Genomic DNA, 23,297 nt, shown 5'->3' with positions numbered 1-23,297 from the left:
GTGATCGAAAAGGAGCGGGTCTCAGCGGTCGGCCACGTTTTCCCCTACCAGCGCGTACATGTCTGCAGACCGAGGGACCGAGGGGAGACCGAGCCGGCCCTGCCCTCCGGGTTCGGGCTGCTGGGAAAGGAACGGTCGGAAGGGCAGGTAGAGGTCGCTGTGGGCGCGCCCGTGGGGCGGGGCTAGGGGACCGGGCTAGGGCTGGGGACAGGCGGCGGGGACAGGGGCCTGGCCGTGAGCGCGCTTTCCCGCGGCCGCGCAGATGGCGGCTCCGGGCGCCGGACCGGGGCCGGGAGCGTCCCCGGGGCTGGAGGCGACCCTGCAGAAGCTCGCGCTGCGGCGGAAGAAGGTGCTGAGCGCCGAGGAGATGGAGCTGTACGAGCTGGCGCAGGCGGCGGGCGGCGCCATGGACCCCGATGTGTTCAAGTGAGCGGGCGCGGGCGGGGCTGCGCGCTCGGCGACCCCCGACCCTCCTGCTCTCCTTCCCACCGCCCTTGTCGGACCCCCTTGAGGCCCAGGGTACAGTCGGGGTCTTGAGGGAGGCGGCCACGCCTGCCTGCTCTGGCCGAGCAGCCTGGCCCGGGCGAGGAGGCTCCTTGCGCAGCGCGTCTGTCTCTCCAGGATCCTGCTGGACCTGCTGAAGCTGAACGTGGCGCCCCTCGCCGTCTTCCAGATGCTCAAGTCCATGTGCGCCGGGCAGAGGCTGCCGAGCGAGTCCCAGGCCCCCGCGGCCGTGTCACTGCCCACATCAAGTGCGCCTGAGACGAGAGGTCAGAGTTGGGCCCGGTGCTCCCTGCCCCTGTGGCCCGGGCGGCGAGGCGGCGGGGCCGGGGTTGGGGGCGGGGGGCGGGGAGGGGAAGGCAGCGCCTAGCCCTGCGCCAGCTTGGCCCTCCGTGGCCAGGCCTTTCTGCTGGTCTTCTCCCGGGACCCGCTGGGCCAGCCAAGGGCTCGCCCCTGGGGCTCTGGTCTCCATCTTCGGCTTGGCTGCCGCCGTAGAGAAAGCACGTGCAGATCGGGTGGCCGCAGAGCGGGTGCCCCAGGGAGGCCCAGTGGGCTAGGCTTCATCTGGGGCTTTTGCTGCCCCAGCCTCTTCTCGCCTCTGGGCTCCTGCCTTCATCCCACAAACACGGGAACGAGACTGCTTTCGTTCCTGTTCTCATGTTTGCACAGACTCCAGGGAAGTGCTCAGAGAGCCGGGCAGGCAGAGGCCTTCCTGCCACCCCCTCGCCTGGACCCGGCTTGGCCCAGGCCTTGCTGAGGAGTCTGGCCAGCTGAGTTTCCCTCCTTGGATGCAGGTCGGGAGTCAGCCTGGCAGCCCCTGACTGCCCTAGACACTCGGGTGCAGAGGCCGGAGGGGCAGAGCGCTGGGCTCAGGTGTGAGGGGCCTCATCACTCTCCAGAGTGAAGATTGGGGCATGGTGAACAGGCGCTGGTGACCAGGTGTCACCGTGGAGTTCCACCTGCATCCTCCCTGTGTCCCTTCTGCTCCCAGAGGCTGTCAGAAACCGTCTGACATGCAGCCGGACCTCCTGGGCTGGCTCCTTGGCCAGAAGCACGGGGCTTTTAGAGACACCCCAAGAAGGGCTGACATTTGGGTGGAGGGCAGGCCGGGCCCCTGTGGTGGGAGTGCCAGGGCCCTGGGTCCCCGCATCCCCTGTCCCATGAGGCCCTGGGCACTCGAGTACAGGCCTCCCCACTGACCCACGCTCTGTCTGCTCTCTCTGTGTCTCTCTCTGACCTCCAGAGGCCTCCTCTCTCTCTGCCAAGAACTGTAGCCCCCCTGCAAGGCCCTCCTTTTCCTGGGTCCCACCACCTGCGGCCTCTGCGGTTCTGCTCCACGGCCCCACTGCCCCGCACTCGCCTCTCTCTCCCGGGCCCCCGGGGTCCCTCCGGTTCTCTTGCTGCCCGTTCTCTCCTTTTACAGGTTGCGTTTATTGGTTTATCTCTGGGGGTTGTGCTCTTGTTTCCATGGAAACTGCCGTGGCCCCCAGAAAGCCTGAGCAGCTTCAAGCTGCAAGGGCAGGACCCTGCGGGCCATCCCTGCCATCAGCTTAGAGACTGAGGACAGGATTTCATGGCTCACTTTATTAGAGACAACCCACAGTCCTTCTAGAATGGGACCAACACCCCTGCCCCCAGAGGTTAACTCTGCTGGGTGAGACTTGTGCTCTGTAGAGGTTCCCCCACCCCAGAGGAGGACAGTAGACCGAGGGGCAGGGAAGGGGCAGCGTGGCATGCTCTGGAGAGCAAAGCCCTGGGTGTGAGAAACAGCTTGGCCTCTGAGATGCTGTCAGCCACCCGGGTGGGCAGCCTGGAGGATACACTGTGACTCTTCTTCTCTGCCTGGTTCCTGAGCTGGGGTACCTGCAAGGTGTTTCCAGGGGTGTGTGAGGGAGGGCCTGAGATCCCACAGGTGCTCTGGCTTTGCCCTCCTTCATGCCCCTCTCCCCATCACCCACCTCCAAGTTCCAGGTGCCACCTGGAGCTCGGGCCAGGGAGGAGTGGGGAAGGGCCAAGGGGCAGGTCAGGGGAGGGGTGGGTGGACTAGAGGCTGGGCTGAGGAATGGATGGCTGAATTTCCAGGGGGAGAGAGAAACCGGGAACAGAGCCCTCCTCCCTCGAGGGGGTGTTGGGGCTCACTCACTCAGGACTCTGGGTGCCAGAGCGTTTGTCAGTGCTAGGGGCACAGTGGGACTGTGAGATGGACACTTCTTGGTCCAGGGAGGGAGATGGCTAGACAAACCAACGGTAGCAGAGACGAGAGGAGGCCAGTGCAGAGGGCTTTGCTGGAGCAGTAAGGGTTAAGCAGGCGGTGGGGGTGGGGGAGCCTCTGGGCCAGCTGCAGTCCCTTTGCCCTGCAGCCCTGCAGGTGGGGTGGTGGGAGGGCGCTGAGCGGGGAAGGGCAGGTGGGGAGGCTGATGCAGAGCGTGGATGCAGCCCATTGGTGGGAGGAGGGCCTGAGCTGGGGGATGTGGGAAGAGGGAGAGAGTGGAGGGTCAGGAGGTGTGCTGTGGGAATGGCGCTGGGAACACTGGCATAGAGGGGTTGGGAGGGTCAGAGGGGGCTCTGAGGGAGGTGGGGAGGAAGCCCCGAGCATGGGGACAGGAGTGGAGCCCTGGGCTCCACAGGGTCATTTTCTCCTCAAGGGCTCAGGCCTTGGGTGCTGCTGGGCTGGGCAGCCAGCGGCCAGCATACCAGGACATGGAGGCCCTGGTGAGATGCCTGGTGGGGGTTAGGGCAGCCTGGGGAGGGGTTTGATGGGGAGGTGGTGGAGGGGAGTGGGGCCTCTGACAGGCCATGCCAGCAATGCGCTGTGGCTGAGAGGCAGAGGCCACCAGACAAGACAGATCTCTGAGGCCCCATGTCACAGCATCTGTGCACAGAGACCTTCTGGCCACCTTGTTAATGGCAGGATCTGGGGTGGAGAGCTGTCAGAGTGAGCCAAATGTGGGGACCGTGGTGGCCTAGGAGGATGAGGGGGTTTGGGCTGTTGGCCCTCACTAGCCTTAGATTTCCCACAGAATCAGGGTGTGGAGTTGCTCCAGGCCAAGGGCTGGAGTCCCACGCAGGGGCTTGACTCTGTCTGGGTTCCTGACCCCCAGCCATCCAGGTGGCCTATGGGGACTGTCACTGAAAGCTCATTCATTTCTGCCTTTTCCTGCAGAAAATGGAGAAACAGAAGACCCTGAAAGCACAGAGGGGGAATGCTTGTCCTGGGGAGGATGTGGGGTCACTGAGGAAAAATTACATTCAGCTGAGTGTTCTCTGTTGAACTGTTAAGGGAAACTATATGTTTTAGAAAGATGTCCCTCCAGGACGTGTGAGATGAGCTTGGGCGCAGAAGCCATGAGCCTCATGCAGAGCTGTGCTGTCTGATGTGGGAGACACAGGCCCTGGGGCTGGTGTGGTGAGATGCGCTGGGTGCGTGGGTGCCCACCCCGTGCCCGGATACCAAGGGATGGGTGCACAGAGGGGATGTCACACTTCACAGGTAATTTTATACTGATCCTATGTTGAAATGATAATAGGTTGGGTATTTGGGGCTAATTAAAACATATTTAAATTGATTTCCTGTTTCTTTTTACTTTGTAATGTGGCTACTAGAAAATTTAAAATACACATGTGGCTCGCATCACATTTCCATTGACAGCACTGCTCCAGAACATTCACGATAAGACCTCTCCTAAAACACCGCATCAGGGCTATGTGTGCGGGTGCCAGGAGGGGGTCACTGGGCACGCCCACGTGGGAGAACACCGTCCCAAGAAGCGGAGTCTCATTTCAGGGTTAAAGTGCATGCGTGTATCTCCTTGGTGCACATCGGTCCCTGTCATTATGTCTGTAACGTGTTCTGGAAGCATTGATTAAGCCCATACTGTGTGCCTGGTCAGGGAGGGCAGTAGTACTGGCTGGTGGGTGCACACCTTCTGGTGGGATCTCCAGGCAGATGATGGACCGCCCTTGCCGCCACCCTGCCAGGCGCTCCTTACAATCTCGGGGTGGCCACTGTGCTGCCGCACTGGCCACAGAGCGCCCCCACAGTGGCACTGTCGTGTGTTCCGTCCTCTCCTCATTCCCTGCCCCACCCCATCCTCCCTCCCCAACATGCATTCAGTGCACACTCAAGGCCAGTCACTGATATTTGCCTCCACGGCCCCTCTGGCCCATTTCCGCACAAGGGGGCGCTCCCACCACGAAGGAGAAAGAGCTTTCAGGGACCGGCAGGAAGGGATGGGAGCAGCAGCTCCACTGGGCTTTTTATAAATCTTCCTTGTCAAGCAGCTCTGCTGGCAAAGCTTGCAGGGGCTGGTGAGTGGGGATCACGGGTCCGCGCCAAAGAGAAATGGCAGAGTGGGTCCACCGCGTCTGGTGGCTCCTCAGCTTCAGGGGTCCCCAAGTCACAGGTGGCTGACACGCTAGTGTATTTTAGGCTTTTGCTTCATTAGACTGTCTCAAAACACAGAGTGGCCTCAAGTTGGCCTTAGGGATGGGAGGAGCACTGATGTTGAAGACAATAAGCTGGAGTGGTTTTTACATTCAGTGATCACTGACCGTCTTTGACGCTTAAGAGGGCCCCTCAGGAACCAGGCCTGGGAGCATGTCCCTACCGCTCCCCACCCGAGCCTGCAGTCACCGTTGGCTCAGCCCCACCCTCCATTCCCTCTGACCCTAATAACCCTTCCAGGGGGAGCTGGGGCAGGTGTGATCAGCTCCAACATGTCCCTTGCTGGATCCCCCCGGGAGTGTGTGGTTGAGCTGGGCTTGACAAAACAGGTCTTTCCATTGCCAGGCCCTGCAGACCATTCTCCACCTCCCATCCTCGTGTAGGAAATGAAGAGGACTGAGTGGGTCCCCCCCACCCCCTGCTAATCCCAGGAGCATGTGATTCCTGAAGGACCCCAAGAACCGCACAGAGCTGGGTGATGGCCTGCTTTCATTGCTAGATGGGTTCTCAGTGCCTTCTCAAAGTTACATTGGTTTCTCATGTCCAGGGTTGATGGGCCTTGTCAGATTTAAAGATGAACATTGTTTGCTCTTCTCTCTTTCCTCTCATCCTTGAGTTTCTAGAACAGCCTGGTCATTATACTGAAGAGGGAGGAAGCTCTCGTGTGTGGCAGGCTGAAGACAAGCCGGCTTCACAGTCAGGCCCACGCCTGAGACCCGCCACTTGGTGGGGGTCAGCTGTGCCTGGCAGTACTCCCGAGTCCTCAGGAAAGGCCCCTCGTGGAAAGTTCGTGGGCACCTCAGCACCGAGGGTTAGGCCAGAGGCCACAGAAGCCCTAATTCTGCCCGGCCAGGCCTGGGGTGGGGCTGTGGCTGCAGGAGGGCACTAGCATGTTGGGAGACACTGCAGGGTGGTGGGGCCCAGGCTCTCATAGGAGACGGGGTCCTTGCAATGGGACCAGAATATTAGCATTTGCACCAAAGGAAATGGGGGGTGAGGGTTCTCTTTATGTCTGTCTTTTGGGAGTCACTGGTGGGCTGCCTTGGCCCAGCTTCTCCAACCCCCTCCCCACCCCACTCCTGTCTGCTCCCCCTTGGCCCTGGATAACCTGTTATCACACCTTTGTCACATCAAGTGTACGCGAGCACTTGAGTGTGAAGCCCACGGAGGTGAGGCCAGAAAAACCTGAGCCCTCAGAGTTCCCAGCATGGCACCACTGTAACCCTCCCCACCCACAGGGCAGCAAAGACCCCCCGCTCTCTGAGGAAGAACTTTCCAGAAATTCTCTTAAGAAAGGCCGTGCTGGAAGCCAGCCCCATGGCCGAGTGGTTAAGTTCCACACTCCACTTCGGCAGCCCAGGTTTGGCAGTTCAGATCCTGGGTGGGGACCTAGCACCGCTCATCAAGCCATGCTGAGGCGGCAGCTCACATAGAAGAACTAGCATGACTCACAACTAGGATATATAACTATGTAGTGGGCCTTCCGGGCGGAAAAAAAAAGAGGAAGATTGGCAACAGATGTTAGCTCAGGGCCAATCTTCCTCACTAAAAAGCATTAAAAAAAAAAAAAAAAGAAAAAAGAAGGGCCGTCCCATCCCTGCAGGCATCCTGGGGAGAAGTCAGTTGTCAGTATTAGCATGAAAGTGAGTCTGATGTCCTTCTGGAGGTGCCAGGTTCTGCAGAGTCTCAAAGGTAGACGCCTCCGCTTGCTCAAGGTAACAAATGGTGACAGAGAAGTGACCTAACAGGTCCCTGAGACCCTTCCTTGTGTCTTTCCTCCAAGAACTCACAATGCCCCATTGCAGGCTGTTTGACTGAGAACTGGGATGGAGGCTGGGGTCAAGCGGGGCACACGTACCTTGGTCAGAGCCTGCAGGGCAGACCCTGCCAGGCTGGAGTGGAGGAGAGCCCTGGCTGGGGCAGGCCCCATGGGAAGCACTGGGACCCAGTGGGTGAACCTGTTCTCAGGCACATTTTGTCCCCTGTGTGGTCATCTCAGTGCTCAGCATGCACGCGGTCCACTATACCTTGGCCAGGTCTCCCCCGGGGACAACCGTGGGGGGCTGGTAGTTGATGCCCACCTGCCAGAGAAGGGGAAGAGAGCACTCTGTGAAGCTTCTGTCAAACCCAGAAATGGTGGCTGAATCATGGAAACAGAAGATGCACAGGTCTCCTCTTGTGACCCAGGAGAAGACTCGGTTCACCCTGAAGTCTCTGAGTCCTTCTTGGTGCCAGGCAAGGTGCCAGGAGAGCAGGGTGCTGGTTTCCAGACAAGGAAAACAGGGAAAGAGGAGCCTGAGTCAGCCACCCTGGCTGGGTCCCATGCTGCCTGAAGGGCTGTCTCCCAGCAACTGTGATGTGTGATAGGTGCCCAGGTGACAGCACTGTCTTCCTTCTGAAAAGGGACACTGCCCTGGATTCTTCATACGCTATTATCTCCACGGGCTTCAACGAGATGGGGATTAATTTCTGTGGCTGAAATCTTTCCACCCAGTAGATTCAGAGCACACAGCTGTGGTTGTATCACGAGGGAAGATCGTACCCCCTGCTTTCCCACCAAATGAGCCAGCCTGTGCAGAGCAGGTGACAGGTACATTGTCAGAGGTCCTAGGACTGCTGCTCCCACTGCACCAGGAGGTGGCCTATGTGTGTGCTAAGGAGGAGGAAGGGGTGACGTTCTAGGGCTGGGACCAAAGGGGAGGCATTCCGAGTACAGGACCCAAAGGATGACGTGCTCAGAGATCTGGCAGCAGCACACAGGGTCAGCTGGAGCCCGGGTCAGCAAACATTGTCTGTAAGGGCGAGACCCTGCATAGTCTAGGCTGGGTGGGCCACGTGGTCTGTTACAGCTCCTCAGTTCTGTCTGCAGCAAAAGCAGCCACAACACACCAATGAGCAGGTGTGGCTGTGTTCACATGGAACATAATTACAGAAGCAGGCGGTTGGCCCACCCACCATGCAGACTCCTGAACTAGAGGAGGACCAGAGGAGGAAGCCTAGTTCAGAATCCACTGCAGCAGGCCCAGCAGGAGCAGGGAGGGTCTGGGCTGGCAGAGGAGACATGAAAAGGCTCAGGAAGCACAGTCCTGAGGGAAATCATCCACAGGGTTCAGTGACCCAGGACTGGACAAAGCTGGAGAGCGACAGCAAGGTGTCCATCCCGTCTCCAATGGAAGGTGGGGACAAACTGTGGTCTGAGGCAAACTCAGGCCAGAATTTCTAGGCTTCCCAAGAGAGAAATAAAGATGTTGCCATTTTCTTCACAAAAGATTCATGATAGTTTTTCTTTAAATCCAACACTGCACAGGACATTGAAATTGGATGTAGTTTCTACCCTTATGGAAGGAAGATTCAGTGATGGCAATCAATTGATAGTCATTCCCCAAATATCCACCTGAATTACCCAAATGCCCACATTTCCCAGTCCAACCTACATTTCCCACACTAATTCTACCACCCAGAAAAGGGAACAAAAAGCCTTCAAAAAATTTCCTATTTAGTTAAAAAAATACCACAGATCTATAGTGTGATGACTCAGGAAGGAAGTTCAAAAGATGCCATTGAATAAATGATCACTGTGGTCCCCTAAGTTATGACCAAGAGCCAAGCTGTCAGGGAACAGGGGAACTCTGCAAAGTGGCAGCGTTCTATGGCAGGGTCTGCCGCTTCCAACAGGGAGACCCACTCCCCATCACCAGTCCTACCTTAAATCCAGTCGGGCACCAATCCACAAACTGGATGGTGCGCTTGGTCTTGATGGTGGCAATGGCCGCTTTGACGTCTTTCGGGACCACGTCCCCCCTGTATAACATGCAGCAGGCCATGTACTTGCCATGGCGAGGGTCACACTTGACCATCTGGTTGGCAGGCTCGAAGCAGGCATTGGTGATCTCGGCCACGGACAGCTGCTCATGGTAGGCCTTCTCGGCTGAGATGACCAGGGTGCAGGTGGCCAGGGGGTAGTGGATGCGGAGGTAGGGGACCAGGTTGGTCTGGAATTCCATCAAGTCCACGTTCAGGGCCCCATCGAACCGCAGGGAGGCCGTGATGGAGGACACAATGTGTCTGATCAGACAATGGAAGTTGGTGTACATGGGCCGCTCGATATCCAGGTTGCACTGACATATGTCGTAGATGGCTTCATTGTCCACCATGAAGGCACAATCAGAATGTTCCAGGGTTGTGTGAGTGGTCAGGATGGAGTTGTAGGGCTCCACCACGGCTGTGGAAACCTAGGGGGCTGGGTAAATGGCAAATTCGAGCTTGGACTTCTTGCCATAGTCCACGGAGAGCCACTCCATGAGCAGAGACGCAAACCCAGAGCCGGTGCCGCCCCCGAAGCTGTGGAAGATGAGGAAGCCCTGCAGCCCTGTGCACAGATCCGCCTGAGAGAAAGCAGAGGACGTGAGCCAGCGCCCAGGAGAAGCCACACCACCAACCTCCAACCCGCCACGGTCACTTCTCTTCACATGCAAGATCACACGATTCACACCTCCACAGTGAACACGCATCACACTTAGAGGCAAAGCAGAGCAGACGGAAAGCTGCATGGATGCACCGCAGCCACACTGCAGAGTAAGACTGTGGATTCATGACTCCGGCCTCGGTTTCTCCCAAAATGTCCTCCCGGTCACAATCCAAGGCCTACCCTCCCGTCCAGGACAAGGTCCACAGGAAGCCTTGTCAGAGCTCTTCTTACCAGTTTGCGGATCCGGTCCAGGACCAGGTCGACGATCTCCTTGCCGATGGTGTAATGGCCTCTGGCGTAATTATTGGCCGCGTCTTCCTTCCCGGTGATCAGCTGCTCCGGGTGGAAGAGCTGCCTGTAGGTCCCTGTGCGCACTTCATCTGCAAAGAGGACACAGGGGCCGCGAGTCTTTAAGGTCTATTGTTAACTCACCAGAGTGGGCAGATTCGGGGGCCGTTCCATTCTCCTAACTACACGCTGTTCCTTGTAGGTCAGCAGCATCAGTGCCTCACAGGGAACGTCTCTAATACACAGACCACAACTGCACACTACGGCTCCAGGAGAGAAGAGTCAACTCATGGTACCAATGTCAGTGTGACTGCTTCCCAAAGAAGGGAGTAGAGCCCCCACACCCAACACAGGCCGTTCTACACGTGCGTGTTTTTCATACCCGCAGTAGAGCCAAGGGTACAATTTAAAAATCCCTTACATACTAGACAGTCCCCAGCATGGCTTTTGCTGCGCTATGTGGCCTGGGTCTCACAGACTTTAGGGTGACATTCTGTCATCCCCTGGGTGGCCACTGAAAGGGGCTCTCTTTGCAGCTCTCCTTGGAAACTACCTCAGACTTCTAATCTGGAGGAACCCAACGAATGTTCTATACTCACCTTTCTATGCCTAAGATGCAGGTCAAGACTCCTGCACTAGCCGGAGGGAGTACACAGCATAAGGAGGGTCCAGTGCCCGGGCACCCTGCAGACAGGGTCTATATGACTACCTAACCAGGGCAGAGGTGGCCACGAGTGAATTGTCGCTAGCCCATCTTCCTGCTGGCCAACCTTACAGGAGGTTTTCCTAATTAGGAGCCTGAGTCCCACAGACACTTCAAGCACTAACTCTCCAGTTTCTCCCCTAACGTGGCTACAGGCATACCTTTGTACATCCGTCCTTTCTGCAGAGGGATTCAAAGGAGCTCATGTGGGGCTTTAGCTAGGCTCTCCTACCCTCCCAGGACAGCCACCTGAGTGCCTGAGAACCTACCGACCACGGTGGGCTCCAGGTCCACAAACGCTGCTCTGGGCACATGCTTGCCAGCCCCAGTCTTGCTGAAGAACGTGTTGAATGAGTCATCCCCACCGCTGATGGTTTTGTCACTTGGCATCTGACCATCAGGTTGAATTCCATGTTCAAGGCAGTACAATTCCCAGCAGGCATTGCCGATCTGGACCCCCGCCTGCCCCACATGGATAGAGATGCACTCGTGCTGGAAACCAGAACATAAATGTGAGACCCTCTTCTTCAAGGCAATCATTACTCTATGACATGCAAGTGGGACCTGATATCATAAATTAATGTTTGTAAAATATTTTGGTGTCTGGAGATTTTCTCATACATTACACCCCATGACCTGCTAATGATCATTTCATATCTGAACACCTGCCCATCCAACATGCCTAGAAACACACTTCAACTATGAATAGGAATACAGCCACTATAATCTCATCTTCCAAGCCATCAATACGTAATACAAAAATTAATTTAAAATAAGCACTCAAGAAATGTTGCTTCCACCTAAGGGTGGATTTACCACCCTGTTTTAAGCAATGGCTTAGAAAATCAGATGAAATATATGAAATAACAGTTTTCAGTCACTGGCCAACATGCAGCAGAGACAGTGATTGCTAATAGAAGAGAAACAAAGTCAGCTGCATTCCTGCCCCAGAAGTTTCCTGCTGGGGAGTTTCCAGGCTGCAGCAGAGGAAGGGAGACCAAAAGCCCAGGGAGCCCCCGAGTGGAGAAGAGAGGATTCGGGGTTCAGGGTGGCTGGGGCAGCAGGAAACCACGGTGCCGATGCTGGAGGGGAGAGAGCTGCAGGGAAAGCGCTCTGTGCAGACCAGCGGGGAGCCCCAGGCAGTCCACAGCTGAGGCCTGCTCAGCACATGTGTGTGAGGGACTCCTGAGCTCACAGCCGCCATGCTGGAGAGCCGCTCCCTCACAAACACTGAATGGGCTCCTCAGAAGTGGGGCCGAACGAGGTCTACACTCAAGGCTGTTCTGGACCTACCTAAGAAAGCTGAAAAGCAAGCCTCAAAGGATCCAACTGTCCAACTGTCTCAAGGTATATTAACAGCATCCCAGAAAAAAGCCTACAGATAGTTAAGGGAACACCAAGAAAATCTAGCACCCAAGAATGTAAAATTCATAGTGTCTGGTACCCAATCTAAACTTACCAAGTATACCAAAAAAAGAGAAAAATTTCAGAAAATATGACCTTATGAAGAGAAAAAGCAATCAACAAAAAGAGACCCAGAGGCGTGGCCTCGTGGGGCAGTGGTTAAGTTCACGCTCTCTGCTTTGGCGGCCCAGGGTTCACAGGTTTGGATCCTCATGCAGGCCTAGCACTGCTTGTCAAGCCACGCTGTGGCGGCATCCCACATACAATAGAGGAAGATTGGAACAGATGTTAGCTCAGCGACAGTCTTCTTCAAGCAAAAAGAGCAAGATTGGCACAGATGTTAGCTCAGGGCCAATTTTCCTCACACACATACACACAAAACATAAAACATTAAAAAAAAAAAAAGACCCAGAATGGCATAGATGACAGAATTAGAAGACAAGGACATTAAAATAACTATTATATATCCATATGCTCAGGAAGGTAGAGGAAAAAATTAGAATGATAAGGGAGACAAGTTTCATATTAAAAAGACCTAAATCCAACTGCTAATGATAAAAAAAGAAAATATCTGAAATCAAAAACACAGTGGATGGTATTAACAGCAGATTATATACTACAGAAGAAAGGATTTGAGGATGATGAAAAAGTTCTGGAAACAGTGGTGCTGGTTATACAACATGTGAATGTGCTTAATGGTACTGAATTATACACTGAAAAATGGTTAAAATGGTAAATTTTGTCGTGTGTATTTTACCACAAAAACAGTTGATACTCAGCAATAAAAAGGAACCACGTTGACACACGCAACAACATGGATGAATCTCAAAATAATCATAGTGAGTGAAAGAATCCAAACCACAACAAACAATGAACTCAGTGATTCCATTTACACAAAATTGTAGAAAATAGAGAAAAGTAGACTGGCAGGGATGGGAGGGGGGCAGGCGGGAGAGATTACAAAGGGGCACAAGGGAACTTGGGGGTGATGGACATGTTCATTATCTTGATGGAGGTGATGGCCTCATGGGTTATCAATATGTTAATAAATGTCAGACCTTGTCAAATTATACACTTTAAATGAGTACCTTATTTTTATGTCAATTATACTTCAATAAAACTGTAAAGAAAAACGCAAATAAGGATTTTTTCAGATATTCAAGAATTGAGAGGATGAATCATTAGCAGGTCACTACTGCAAGAAATGTTAGGGGCTGGCTCCGTGGCCGAGTGGTTAAGTTCGCGCGATCCACTGCGGCGGCCCAGGGTTCGGATCCTGGGCGCGGACATGGCACTGCTCGTCAGGCCACGCTGAGGCGGCATCCCACATCCCACAACTAGAATGACCTGCAACTAAGATATACAACTGTGTACAGGGGGGTTTGGGGAGATAAAGCAGAAAAAAAAGATTGGCAACAGTTGTTAGCCCAGGTGCCAATCCTTAAAAAAAAAAAAAAAAAGAAATGTTAAAGGAATTCCTCCAGGCAGAGGGAAACAATACCAGACGGACAACTGGGATTACACAAGGAAGGAAGACACTACAATTGCTAAATACAGGGGCAAATAGAAAAGGCTTTTTGCCATATTTTAAACATATAATTGAATGTTAAAGCAAAATAATGATTTATTGTGGGGTTACTAGGTCATATAAAAGCAAAATATGACAAACAATAGCACCAAGGCCAAGAAGGGGAAACGGGAGTGGACTGTCATGGACAGTTTCACCTGAAGGTCGACTGGCGTAAACAGAAGATGTAGGCAGTAATCCTCAAAGCAACCACAAAAAATAAAATGAAGGGGAAGAGCCAAGAAGCTAATAAAGGAGATAAAATGGAACCATACAAATAATTAACCCAAAAGAAGGTAGAAGAAAAGAAGGAAATGGGAAGAAACAAATGGGATAATTAGAAACAAAGAGGAACCTGGTGGGTTTAAACCCAACCACGCCAATAGTCACATTAATGTCCTTACAAGTTCAGTGCAATTACTTAATAAACAGCAGTTTGTCAGATGCAGAAAAAAGCAAACCCTAACTCTATGCTGACTACAGGAAGCCCAGTGACATGGTAAAAAGTAAAGAATGGAGAAAAATACAGCATGTTAAGGCTACACCAAAGGAAACAAGGGAGGCATAGGAACAGTGCGTTTTTTCTTCTATCGTGTTTGTTTTCTGCTGACACTGGCACATTCTGAGCACACAGACTGGCCTTGATCCAGGAGAGGGGAGGTTGGGATGGACGGACCGCCCCATCAGGTGTCCTTCAAGCAGTTTTAGAGGAAACATCACGCGGGTACCAGGTGATGAACCTGAGTTCCCCCACTCTGCCACTCTTCTCATGCTTCTCCACAGTGGGTTTGAACCCATGGCTGGGCAGGTGGACTAGCAGGAACTCAGGATCTCTCATTTCTGGCATTCTCTGATGCCCCAGCAGGCCTCTTCTTGGGGATAAAGGGCAGGCCCCACCAGACAGCACATTGTCTACAGGGAGCTCCCAGGGAGCTCCCAGGGAGCAGCGCATTCATGTGGTGTCCAGGTCGGGGAGAGTGCTGGTCAGGACCAACAGTGTTGCTTTCAGAGCAAAGAATTTTCCCAGGGAAAGAGGGTCATTTCACAATAATAAAAGGGCCAACTCACCAGGAAGACATCACAGTCCTTAATGGTTATGTATCATTAGAGGTATAGCTTCTAGACACAGAGCTTCAAATACACAAAGCAAAACGTAAAGAACTGAAAGGAGAAATAGACAATCTATAGGCAAAGATTTCAACACTCTCTTGATAATTGATCGAACAAGTGGACAGAAATGAGGAAGGATACAGAAGCCCTGGATGGCACTGGCAACCACTCTAACCTAAATGACATTATAGAACACCCCTCCAACATAGCAGAGGACACATTCTTCTCATGAGCACAGGGGACATTTGCCAACAGAGACCACATTCTCCAGCAACCATGACACGATTCTCAATAAATCTCAAATAATCCAAATAAGAGTTTGTCAGTAGTGGGAGGGAAGAGCGGACCCCAAGAGCCCTGAGCAGCCCATGCACCTCCTCCAGCTCCAGTCTCCGTCACTGCACCCTTGAGTGGTGACCTGGCCCAGTCACCATCACCACACGCTGAGCAGCGAGGCCAAGACCCTCAGCTGCCCCCGCCCCCAGTGCTGCCAACACCTAGCCCAGCACCAGCGGCAGGGTGCAGGCACAAGAGGGTAATTGTAGCAAAGGTTTTGGGAACAGTAAAATGGTTGAGTGTAAGAAATGGATGTGGTTTCATCAAGAGGAAGGACACCAAGGAAGATGTATGTGTACACAGACGGCCACAAAGAGGAAGAACCCAGTGAGGACCTTTGCAGCGCAGGAGACGGGGAGACTGTGTGGTTTGGTGCTGTTAGAGGAGAAGGGGTGCAGAGGCAGCAGAGGTGACAGGCCTGGTGGAGCTGCAATGCAAGACAGTAAATAGACAGCAGCCCGGGACCATCACAGCTGCTGTTCACATCACAGGGGTCCTCCACACACCCACCAGCAGGACCACCAGAATAGTGAGAGCAGGAAAGAGCGAGGGATCAGAGAGTGCTCCTGAAGGCCAGGCCCCACAGTGCCAGCCCGACCACATGCAGGCCACAGTCCCCACCTTCCTACACGCAGAGACACTATGGGTGACAAGCACAGTGTTCCAGCCGTCCTGTGCAGGGAGAAGTGATGGAGGGGACTGACAACCAGAGTGCAGGAGAACAAGGGAGACCAGTGAGACAGAAGCTGTGTCAGGGTATAGACCACAATTCCGCAAGGATCTTCCTCGCCAAAGACAGCCCTGAGAGGGTGGCCATGGAGATCAAGAAAATCAAGGAGATGAGACCCAATGTAAGCAGCCACCTCAACATCAGCACCGCCGCACCTTCAATGACCAATACAGATGCCAGGAAAACCCTAAAGCACAAGATGGTAAAGGGACAAAAGCAGTTGCTCCTGCTGCTGAGAATCCCGCCCCTCCCGAGGCTGAGCAGGCAGGCTGGGGAAATGTGGGCTCTCCATCGCCACCACCAGCAGGTTTAGTCAGCCGACAGGAAGGAAGGAGTATGAAGTTCCACCAATAAGAGAGGAACTAAAGGTGGGAGCTGAAGACCTGAAGTGCTTGCTTTCTGCCCATTGACCAGATAACTAGAACCATCTGCATCATCCCATGCAGCACGGGACTTTCATTAATTTATCTAAAGACGTCTCTTTTTGGTAATGACAAATGTGTTTTTTTTTTTTAATGAAGACTAGTTTTTCTCAATATGTCTTTAAAAGTATTAAAATTGTTTCATATCTGGTCAAGTTAAATTTTTAAGAACCTCATTTTTAATTTGTGATAAAAGTTTACAACTTGATATTCTCAAAAAACTCAACAAACTGCAAGCACCTGTTAATAAAGATCTTAATAAAAAAATTTAAATAATACGAAATATTTTCTCTGAATGTTGGAATTAAATTAGAAATCAGTAACATAAAGATATCTGAAAAATCCCCCAAATAGTTGGAAACTAATAACAAGGGAGATTAGAAAACATTTCAACTGGAATGAAAATGAAAACATGACACACCAAAATTTGTGAGATGCAACAAAAACAGTGCTTAGACGGAAACATATATAAAACACTCATAGCAGAAAAAGCTAGAAAGGTCTAAAACCAACGACCTATAAAACTCTTCAAGAACATAGAAGAGAAAGGAATGCTTCCCAACTCACTCTACGAGGCCAGCATCACCCTGGTACCAAAACCAACAACAGGATAAAGAGGCACAGACCAATATCCCTCACGAACACACAGAAAGTCCTTGGAAAGTTTCAAAATCAGTGACCTAAGCTTTCAACTTAAGAAACTAGAAAAAGAGCAAATATCCTAATTATGCTGAAAAAAGGAAATAATAAAGAGCTGAAGTAAAGTAAATAGAAAACAGAGAAAGGGAAAACAAGAGAAAAATCAAACCAAAACCTGTTTTTTTGAGCTGAACGATCACATTGACAAACCCCTACCCAAACTGATTCAGAGGAAGAAAGGATAAACATTACCAATATCAGAAATGAAAAAGAGGATGTCACTATTGATACTAAGATATTGAAAGGGTAAAGGAATATTATGAACGACTCTGTGCCAATAAATTCGACAACACAGACGAAACAGACAAATTCCTTATACCCACTACTGGAGCCCCCTGAAGGAGAGAGAACCAGAATAAAAATGAAACAGGCAGTCAAAATGGCCACATCAGGATCCAGATCCTTTTAAGCATGGGTATTATTTTCCCATCTTACAATTATGATCACATTACAGTTTAGAAATCTCAAATTACTGCAAGTTGTTTCTGATTTGCTAACCCAGCACTGTAATTCCTAGTTCGTTAAGAGTGATGGTCTGGAAGCCTAGAAATTCTGCTTCTGGCCTTGTCCTTAGTAAATGAAAGATGAGGGGCTAATTCACAGCTGATAGGCTAATTCTGGTTCCAACCAAACTGCAACACTGAGCCAGAAAACAAATTACCCTTCGAGGCAGGGACAAATTCTCCAGAAGGTTCTCAACTTTGTGATGAGGCTCTGGGATTCCTAAGGGAGGATTTTACCCAAAATATCTGTGGCTGGTATTTCCATTAAATACATCTTGAGACACAAATCCTTCTAACACAAAGGAGAAGTACCTGGAATGGCCAACACTGTCTCAGAGGAGATCAGTGGAAGTCCTTTTAGGTTAAATTCACACCAACTTGTCACCACCTCCCCCTCATCTGAAGTTCCGTTTTTTTTTTTTTTTTTAGGAACATTAGCCCTGAGCTAATATCTGCTGCCAATCCTCCTCTTTTTGCTGAGGAAGACTGGCCCTGAGCTAACATCCATGCCCATCTTCCTTTACTTTATATGTGGGACGCCTGCCACAGACATGTCCACACTGGGATCTGAACTAGCAAACCTCGGGCCACCGAAGTGGAACCTGCACACTAAACCGCTGCGCCACTGGGCCAGCCCACTGAAGTTTCTTAATTTAGTTGGTTCAACTAAGTACTATCATCTCGTAAAATCTTATTAGGCATTTCAACTTGAGAAGACACTATTATACCAACAAACAATGGCCGAATAGCTCCTCTGAAAGTATTAATCATGGTATTTTTCTCATGAAAGACAAAGACTTTGCTAAAAATAACAGCGCCTAAACATGATGAAATGCACAAATTTCTTCTAAGTTTTGGAAGCTTCCTTTTACTTGTCAGGTAAAAGAAGATACTTTTCCTTTACACTTGGAATACTTTACCTCTAAAAAACATTTTTCTGAGCAGCTTGATTTCATGCTGTGCAATGACCAATAAGAGAAGCCTCAAAACCAACTTTTACAAGAGGAGAATGCAGAGGTTAGCGTGAGTTATTATGTAGTTATATACTTTTTGTAAAGTTTGGAAGCTACCACAGTGGTCAGGAGGGGAAACTGAGGCTGAGATGACTAGCCATCAGCCTCAGTTAACTGGGGAACAAGTGAAATCTGCAACGGACCATGTAAAGCCCTGTCCCAGGGTCATTGTGGCCTCTCTCCACATAAGGCTGTCTCTTGGGCTCTGCTTGTTTTAGAGGTGCACTATGACGGGGCGTTGGTTGGGTTTCATTTACGTGTAAACTATCACCGCGTTAATTCAACAATTACTCAGTAGATACCTATGAGCTGAGGATATAAAAATGAACAAATTAAAGGCAGAAGCCTACCCTGCTGTGGGAAAACAGGAATTCTCATAGATTGCTGATGGAAGGGAATCCGACAACATCTACAAACTCACAGCCATCCACTTCTGGCATCCCATATGCATCCACACCAGTAAGAACCGGCACACGCACAGATACTCACTGCAGCCTTATGTGTAAGGGCTGGACAGCATCCCAGTCTGCAGCGATACCAAACAGTCTGAATAACCTGCAGCCACACACTGGAACACTGTGCGGCCGAAAACGACAATGCAGATCTTTGTATGCTGACACAGAGGGAGCTGGGTGTTTCGTACAATCAAAAACAAGTGAAAGAGTGCACACTGTGTGCTACCTTTGGTGCAAGAAAAAGAGGATATAGGCACATCTATTCTTGTTTGCTTGGTTTTGCTTAAAAAAAAATTATCATTATAAACTACCGGGAAAAAACCTATCTAATGGAGGAAGCAAGATTTTCCGCATACACCATTTTCGATCATTATTATTTCAAGACCTTGTAAGTACTGCCCATTTTCTTAAGTGCCCTGGTGAGCTCGCAGCGTAGCAGAGACACACAGGAGAGAGTTCAAGTGCAACACTTGGTGCTGCATCTGGAAGGAAGAGTCTGGAAGGGCGAAGGCAGGAGGCGATGGCACGTGCGCAGTGTGCCTCGTGCCCACCCCTGACCCACAAGCTGTGGACACGACCTTGGGTGGTGCCCGGTCCTGGCACGCCCCGAGCAGGGACAACACCCTTGCGCCCCGCTGCCCGCCGGGCCTGCCCTCCACGTCCCGCCTCCCACAAGACCCCAACCCGCCAGCCGCCAGCCGCCATGCTGCACTCTGAGCTCCCACCTCCTCTCGGCCCAACGAGACGGGCCTGACTGCGAGCCTGCGGGGTCCTCATTGGCTCGCCGCCCGCCTGACTGCCATTGGCTCTGACCCCTTTGCGGGGCGGGCCCCCGGCTGGGACCCCAATCGCGATTGGCCATTTTCTTGACGGGCAAAATCACTCTTCTGATTGGTCTTCCTTTTAGGAGGGAAGTGCCCCTGGGCTGCAGCGCAGCGGTTGCACGTCTGGCGCTGCGTCGGCGGAAGCTGCGAGCCTGGCGGCCCTGAGCAACTCTGACAGGGCAGCCGCAGGCCAGGAGGGAGCCCCTGACGGGTGGAGGCCGCGCTGCCGGAGCTCTCGCGCCTGAGCCCCACTGTCCGTCCTTGACAGGCAGTCTCATCGTGAGCGGCACGGGCGTGGCGGGGACAGGGCCAGGGCCTGGGAAAGGCCTTGGCGGACGTCAGCTCTGCAAACACCCGTGAGGGGGCCGTCTGGGCCCTCTCACTGGGCTGAGGTCAGTGTCCTGGGCTGGGAGGAAGCTTTACGAGGGGGGCTGTCAGGGGCAGATGGGTCACCGACTCCGTCGCATGAGCATGTGTGGCGGACCATGTGATGGCCCCCGGGAGGAAGTGGTGGGGAGGTATGAGGAGGGAGGCAGGGGGTACCTCCGCCTTCCGGGGCACGTAGGGCCTGTGAGCGGGTCTTGAAGAAAGTATCGCGAGGTTTCCAATCAGCGAGGGGGGAAGGGTGGAGCTGGCAGGGCGGGCTCTGGCGAGTTGTGGGATTCACCCGGGCATGGTCTGCGGTCGAGAGGGCGACGCTGGCGGCTCTGGGCTGGGCTGGCGCGACCATGGCCGGACCAAGGAGTTTGGCTCTCCTGGGTGGGCGGGAGCCGGACAGCAGCAGATGCGGGTGGACGGGCGCCTAGGGGGAGCACATGGCAGCAGGGAGAGGATGAGGGCGGGAGACCCCACAAGCGGTCATGGCAGGAGGCCGGAGAATTTCCCACCCCCACACCTTGGTGAGAGGACACAGAACTTCCAGGGTTCCTCGAAGGGTGACTGATGCCCCCTGTTTACCCCCCCAAACTCCCCCATTCCTGCTGCTGGTCCATGGGAGAGTGTGTTTACCCTACAGAAGGAAAGAGCCCCTTCTCCTGGATCTTCTAAGCACAACCTGAATGAGCTGGAATTTTCATAGAGAAGGCAGCACCAAAAAGGAGTTAAATATAGAGAATATAAATATATAAATATAAATTGTGTGTAGTAATTTACAAATATAAATCATATATTAATATATTAATAAAGGTAAAGTTAAAAAACCCCACTATGTCAGGCTGGCCCCATGGTCTACTGGTTAAGTTCAGCACACTTCACTTCAGGGGCCCAGGTTTGGTTCCTGGGCATGCACCTGCACTGATCCTCAGCAGCCATGTGGTAGTAGTGACCCACATACAATCTACAGGAAGATTGGCAACAGATGTTAGCTCAGGACTAATCTTCCTCAGCAAGAATAAAAACTTAAAATAAATAAATAAAAAACAGAGATGGAAAACGTAGATTTTTTGCCCTGCCTACTACGACTAGGCCAGTGGGCACATGGGGTAGGGTTTCAGTGGCAGTTCAGATGGTCTGGGTTTGAGCAACACATGCCTCCCCCCGAGCACAATGGAGTCAGTGGGCACAACTCTTCAGCTGCCTGCTCCTCCCTTGCTCTGGCAAGTTTCAGGAGTGTGGTCTGGATGGTAGAATGATGGGGCAGCTACCTGGGGCTGCCAGGGAGTGGTGTTTGGAGAACCAGTTACTCTTCCCAGGGAGGCCCAACATGGTGGGTACAAGAACCCAGAGTCAGCCTCGGGCAGAGAGGCTGCAGGAATTGGGGGAGGATGCACCTGTGGTAACGGCTGGAGCACGTGGGGACAGATGTGACTGCCATTTCCAGGGCTGGAGACAAAAAGAAGGAGGGGCTAGGAAACCAGTTCATAGTGAGGTGTAATGAGGATAATTGTGGAGAGGTAATTTGGGGCAGCATGCAGTGGGCCTTGATGGTGGAGCTTGGGCTAAATCTGGCCCTGGGGAGAATAGCAGACTAGGGGAGGGGACAGCCTGGGGACAGAGAAGATGGAAGCTGCAGGAGACAGACAAAAGTGGACGAAAAGATGGCAGTGAGGACTGACTTGGGAGAAATGTGAGACTTTTTTTGCCCCATGCACCCCTAAAAAAATGCTCTCAGATATTGGGGAGGGCATGGACTACCCGAAGTAAATGAACTGATTTGAGCAGTGTCATTTGGATACTGACAGAAGGGGGAACTCCAGGAGGCAGGAAGACGTAGGGACATCTGGGTCACATGTAGAATTAAGAGGAGTAGGGCAGAGTAATGCCTTCGCCTTATTAACCTAAAAATAAGGAGCCAAAATGAGAGGCAGAGAAGTGTTTATTTTGGGATCAAAGAATTGCAATTCAGGGAGCAGAGATTCAGGTAGAAACCCAAATAGTGTCTCACTAAGGAGTAAAAGTTAGGGGCTTTTAAAGGCACAGAGGGAGATTTGCTTTACAAAGAATGTTAATAGGGGTTTGCAACAGAAAGCTAATCTTTGCCAAAAATAATTGATTGCTAGGGCTAGCCAGAGGGAGGCAAATGTCTGAGTCTGTGCTGAGCTGCAGGTTTCTTGCAGCATTCCTTGGTTCAAAAATTCATGTTCTGCTGGAAGAGGATGGGCATAAGACCCATCTTCTTCATGGCTTTCCAGCTCCATTTTAAAGCCCTTAGACAGAAGTTACTCTCTTTCATTTCACATTTCACGTTTCACATTTTTCCCCTTTTGGTCAAGATCTTTCTCTGAAAGCATCGCTGATCAACCATAGATTTGTTTAGTCCCACACTGCTGGGATGGACTGGTTCCGGAAGTCATGTCTCATGTCAGCGCAGGGGGTGGAGATTGTGCCTTCCCAATGGATATTTCCAGGGGTCAGTGCCATAAGGGTTAGGCCACATTTGAGCAACAAGGAGGTGGTAAAGAAATGAGTCTTAGGCAGTTTCCTTGCCTTGGAATTTCATCTGGTTCCCTGAAGGTTCAGGTGAATAAGCCTTATCCATCATTTCAATACCTTGAGCGACCATCAGCTTGGTATTTGTAGGAGTTCTCGAGCAGATCTGAGTGAGTAGTAGCATAAGAAGCTTAAATACAAATACACATAGCAAGAGTCTAAAAATAATCATAAACAATATTTGAAGTCCTGGTCTCATCCAAGCACCTTTCCCCAAAGGAAGTCAGCTAAAAACACTGATAGGGAACCAGAGGGTGTCATTGAAAGACATTGGACGGGAGACATCCTGTGCTATTTTTAAATTTTTTCCAAGTTCTAACTCAACTTCGCCAGAAGAGTTGATGCAAGTACAGCTGGAGGTGTTGGTTACAACACAGATGCCACCCTATTCTGCAAGGAGATAATGGAGTGCCATTCGATTATCTGGTACAACCCTTGCTAGGGAATCCAGGGATCGTTGTTATTGAGCTAAGGCTCGAGCCGTAGAATTTGCCGCTTTAGCTGTAGTTGGGGTTAAATTTTTAATCAACAAGTCATTATGGACAATGTCAAACCACAGGACAAAGCCTTTGGCAATGGTAATCAGTGGAGAGGAGATGGGGTATAAAAAGGGTCTCTAAGTCTCACCTAGACCTTTGAGATTGCAGTTAGGTTTCATCTTTAACAAGAGCTTGAAATAGAATGTTACGATATCCTGCAGGCATTATCCTGCCATATGCCAGCTGTCTAGATATTCATAAGCCCATGGTTCCCCTAGGTGGAAGGTATACCCAGAAGGGACACATAGTATGCAGTGCCTTCCAGTTCAGTGTCAGTGGTCAGGTCCTTTCCAATGGAACTCAAGGGCTGTCTTCTTCTGATGAGGCTTCCAAAATACCCAGTCACTAGGCTATAGACTGTGA

General features: G+C 51.8%; 2 protein-coding genes and 1 pseudogene across 4 annotated transcripts; 2 read left to right on the top strand and 1 right to left on the bottom strand.

Annotated features, from left to right (window-relative positions):
• The first annotated feature begins 11 nt into the window (after window positions 1-11).
• Window positions 12-4,067, top strand: LOC139084721 (mitotic-spindle organizing protein 2B-like). Of its 3 annotated transcripts, XM_070628743.1 has the most exons (5): window positions 12-147; window positions 263-426; window positions 622-770; window positions 1,745-1,924; window positions 3,665-4,067. In XM_070628743.1, exons 2-5 carry the CDS (start codon window positions 263-265, stop codon window positions 3,778-3,780), a joined length of 609 nt encoding a protein of 202 aa, XP_070484844.1. In that variant the 5' UTR covers window positions 12-147; the 3' UTR covers window positions 3,781-4,067. The 3 variants fall into 3 exon arrangements, with proteins under 3 accessions (XP_070484844.1, XP_070484845.1, XP_070484843.1); XM_070628744.1 differs by lacking the exon at window positions 1,745-1,924; XM_070628742.1 differs by lacking the exons at window positions 12-147; window positions 3,665-4,067 and having other exon boundaries at window positions 1,745-2,456.
• LOC103545702 (tubulin alpha-8 chain-like) lies at window positions 4,064-19,429 on the bottom strand. Its single transcript, XM_070628795.1, has 5 exons — window positions 19,369-19,429; window positions 10,674-10,896; window positions 9,645-9,793; window positions 8,650-9,330; window positions 4,064-7,026 (listed from the first exon to the last, which is right to left on the bottom strand). Exons 4-5 carry the CDS (start codon window positions 9,097-9,099, stop codon window positions 6,967-6,969), a joined length of 510 nt encoding a protein of 169 aa, XP_070484896.1. The 5' UTR covers window positions 9,100-9,330; window positions 9,645-9,793; window positions 10,674-10,896; window positions 19,369-19,429; the 3' UTR covers window positions 4,064-6,966.
• On the top strand, window positions 11,607-19,712 carry LOC103542666 (Y-box-binding protein 1 pseudogene; annotated as a pseudogene).
• Window positions 19,713-23,297: the final 3,585 nt, after the last annotated feature.

This window comes from Equus przewalskii, chromosome 7 (genome assembly GCF_037783145.1).
Source record: "Equus przewalskii isolate Varuska chromosome 7, EquPr2, whole genome shotgun sequence".
NCBI classification, from domain to species: Eukaryota; Metazoa; Chordata; class Mammalia; order Perissodactyla; family Equidae; genus Equus; species Equus przewalskii.
The sequence above is the reverse complement of the archived record's forward strand: the minus strand, read 5'-3'. Positions and strand labels throughout refer to the sequence as shown.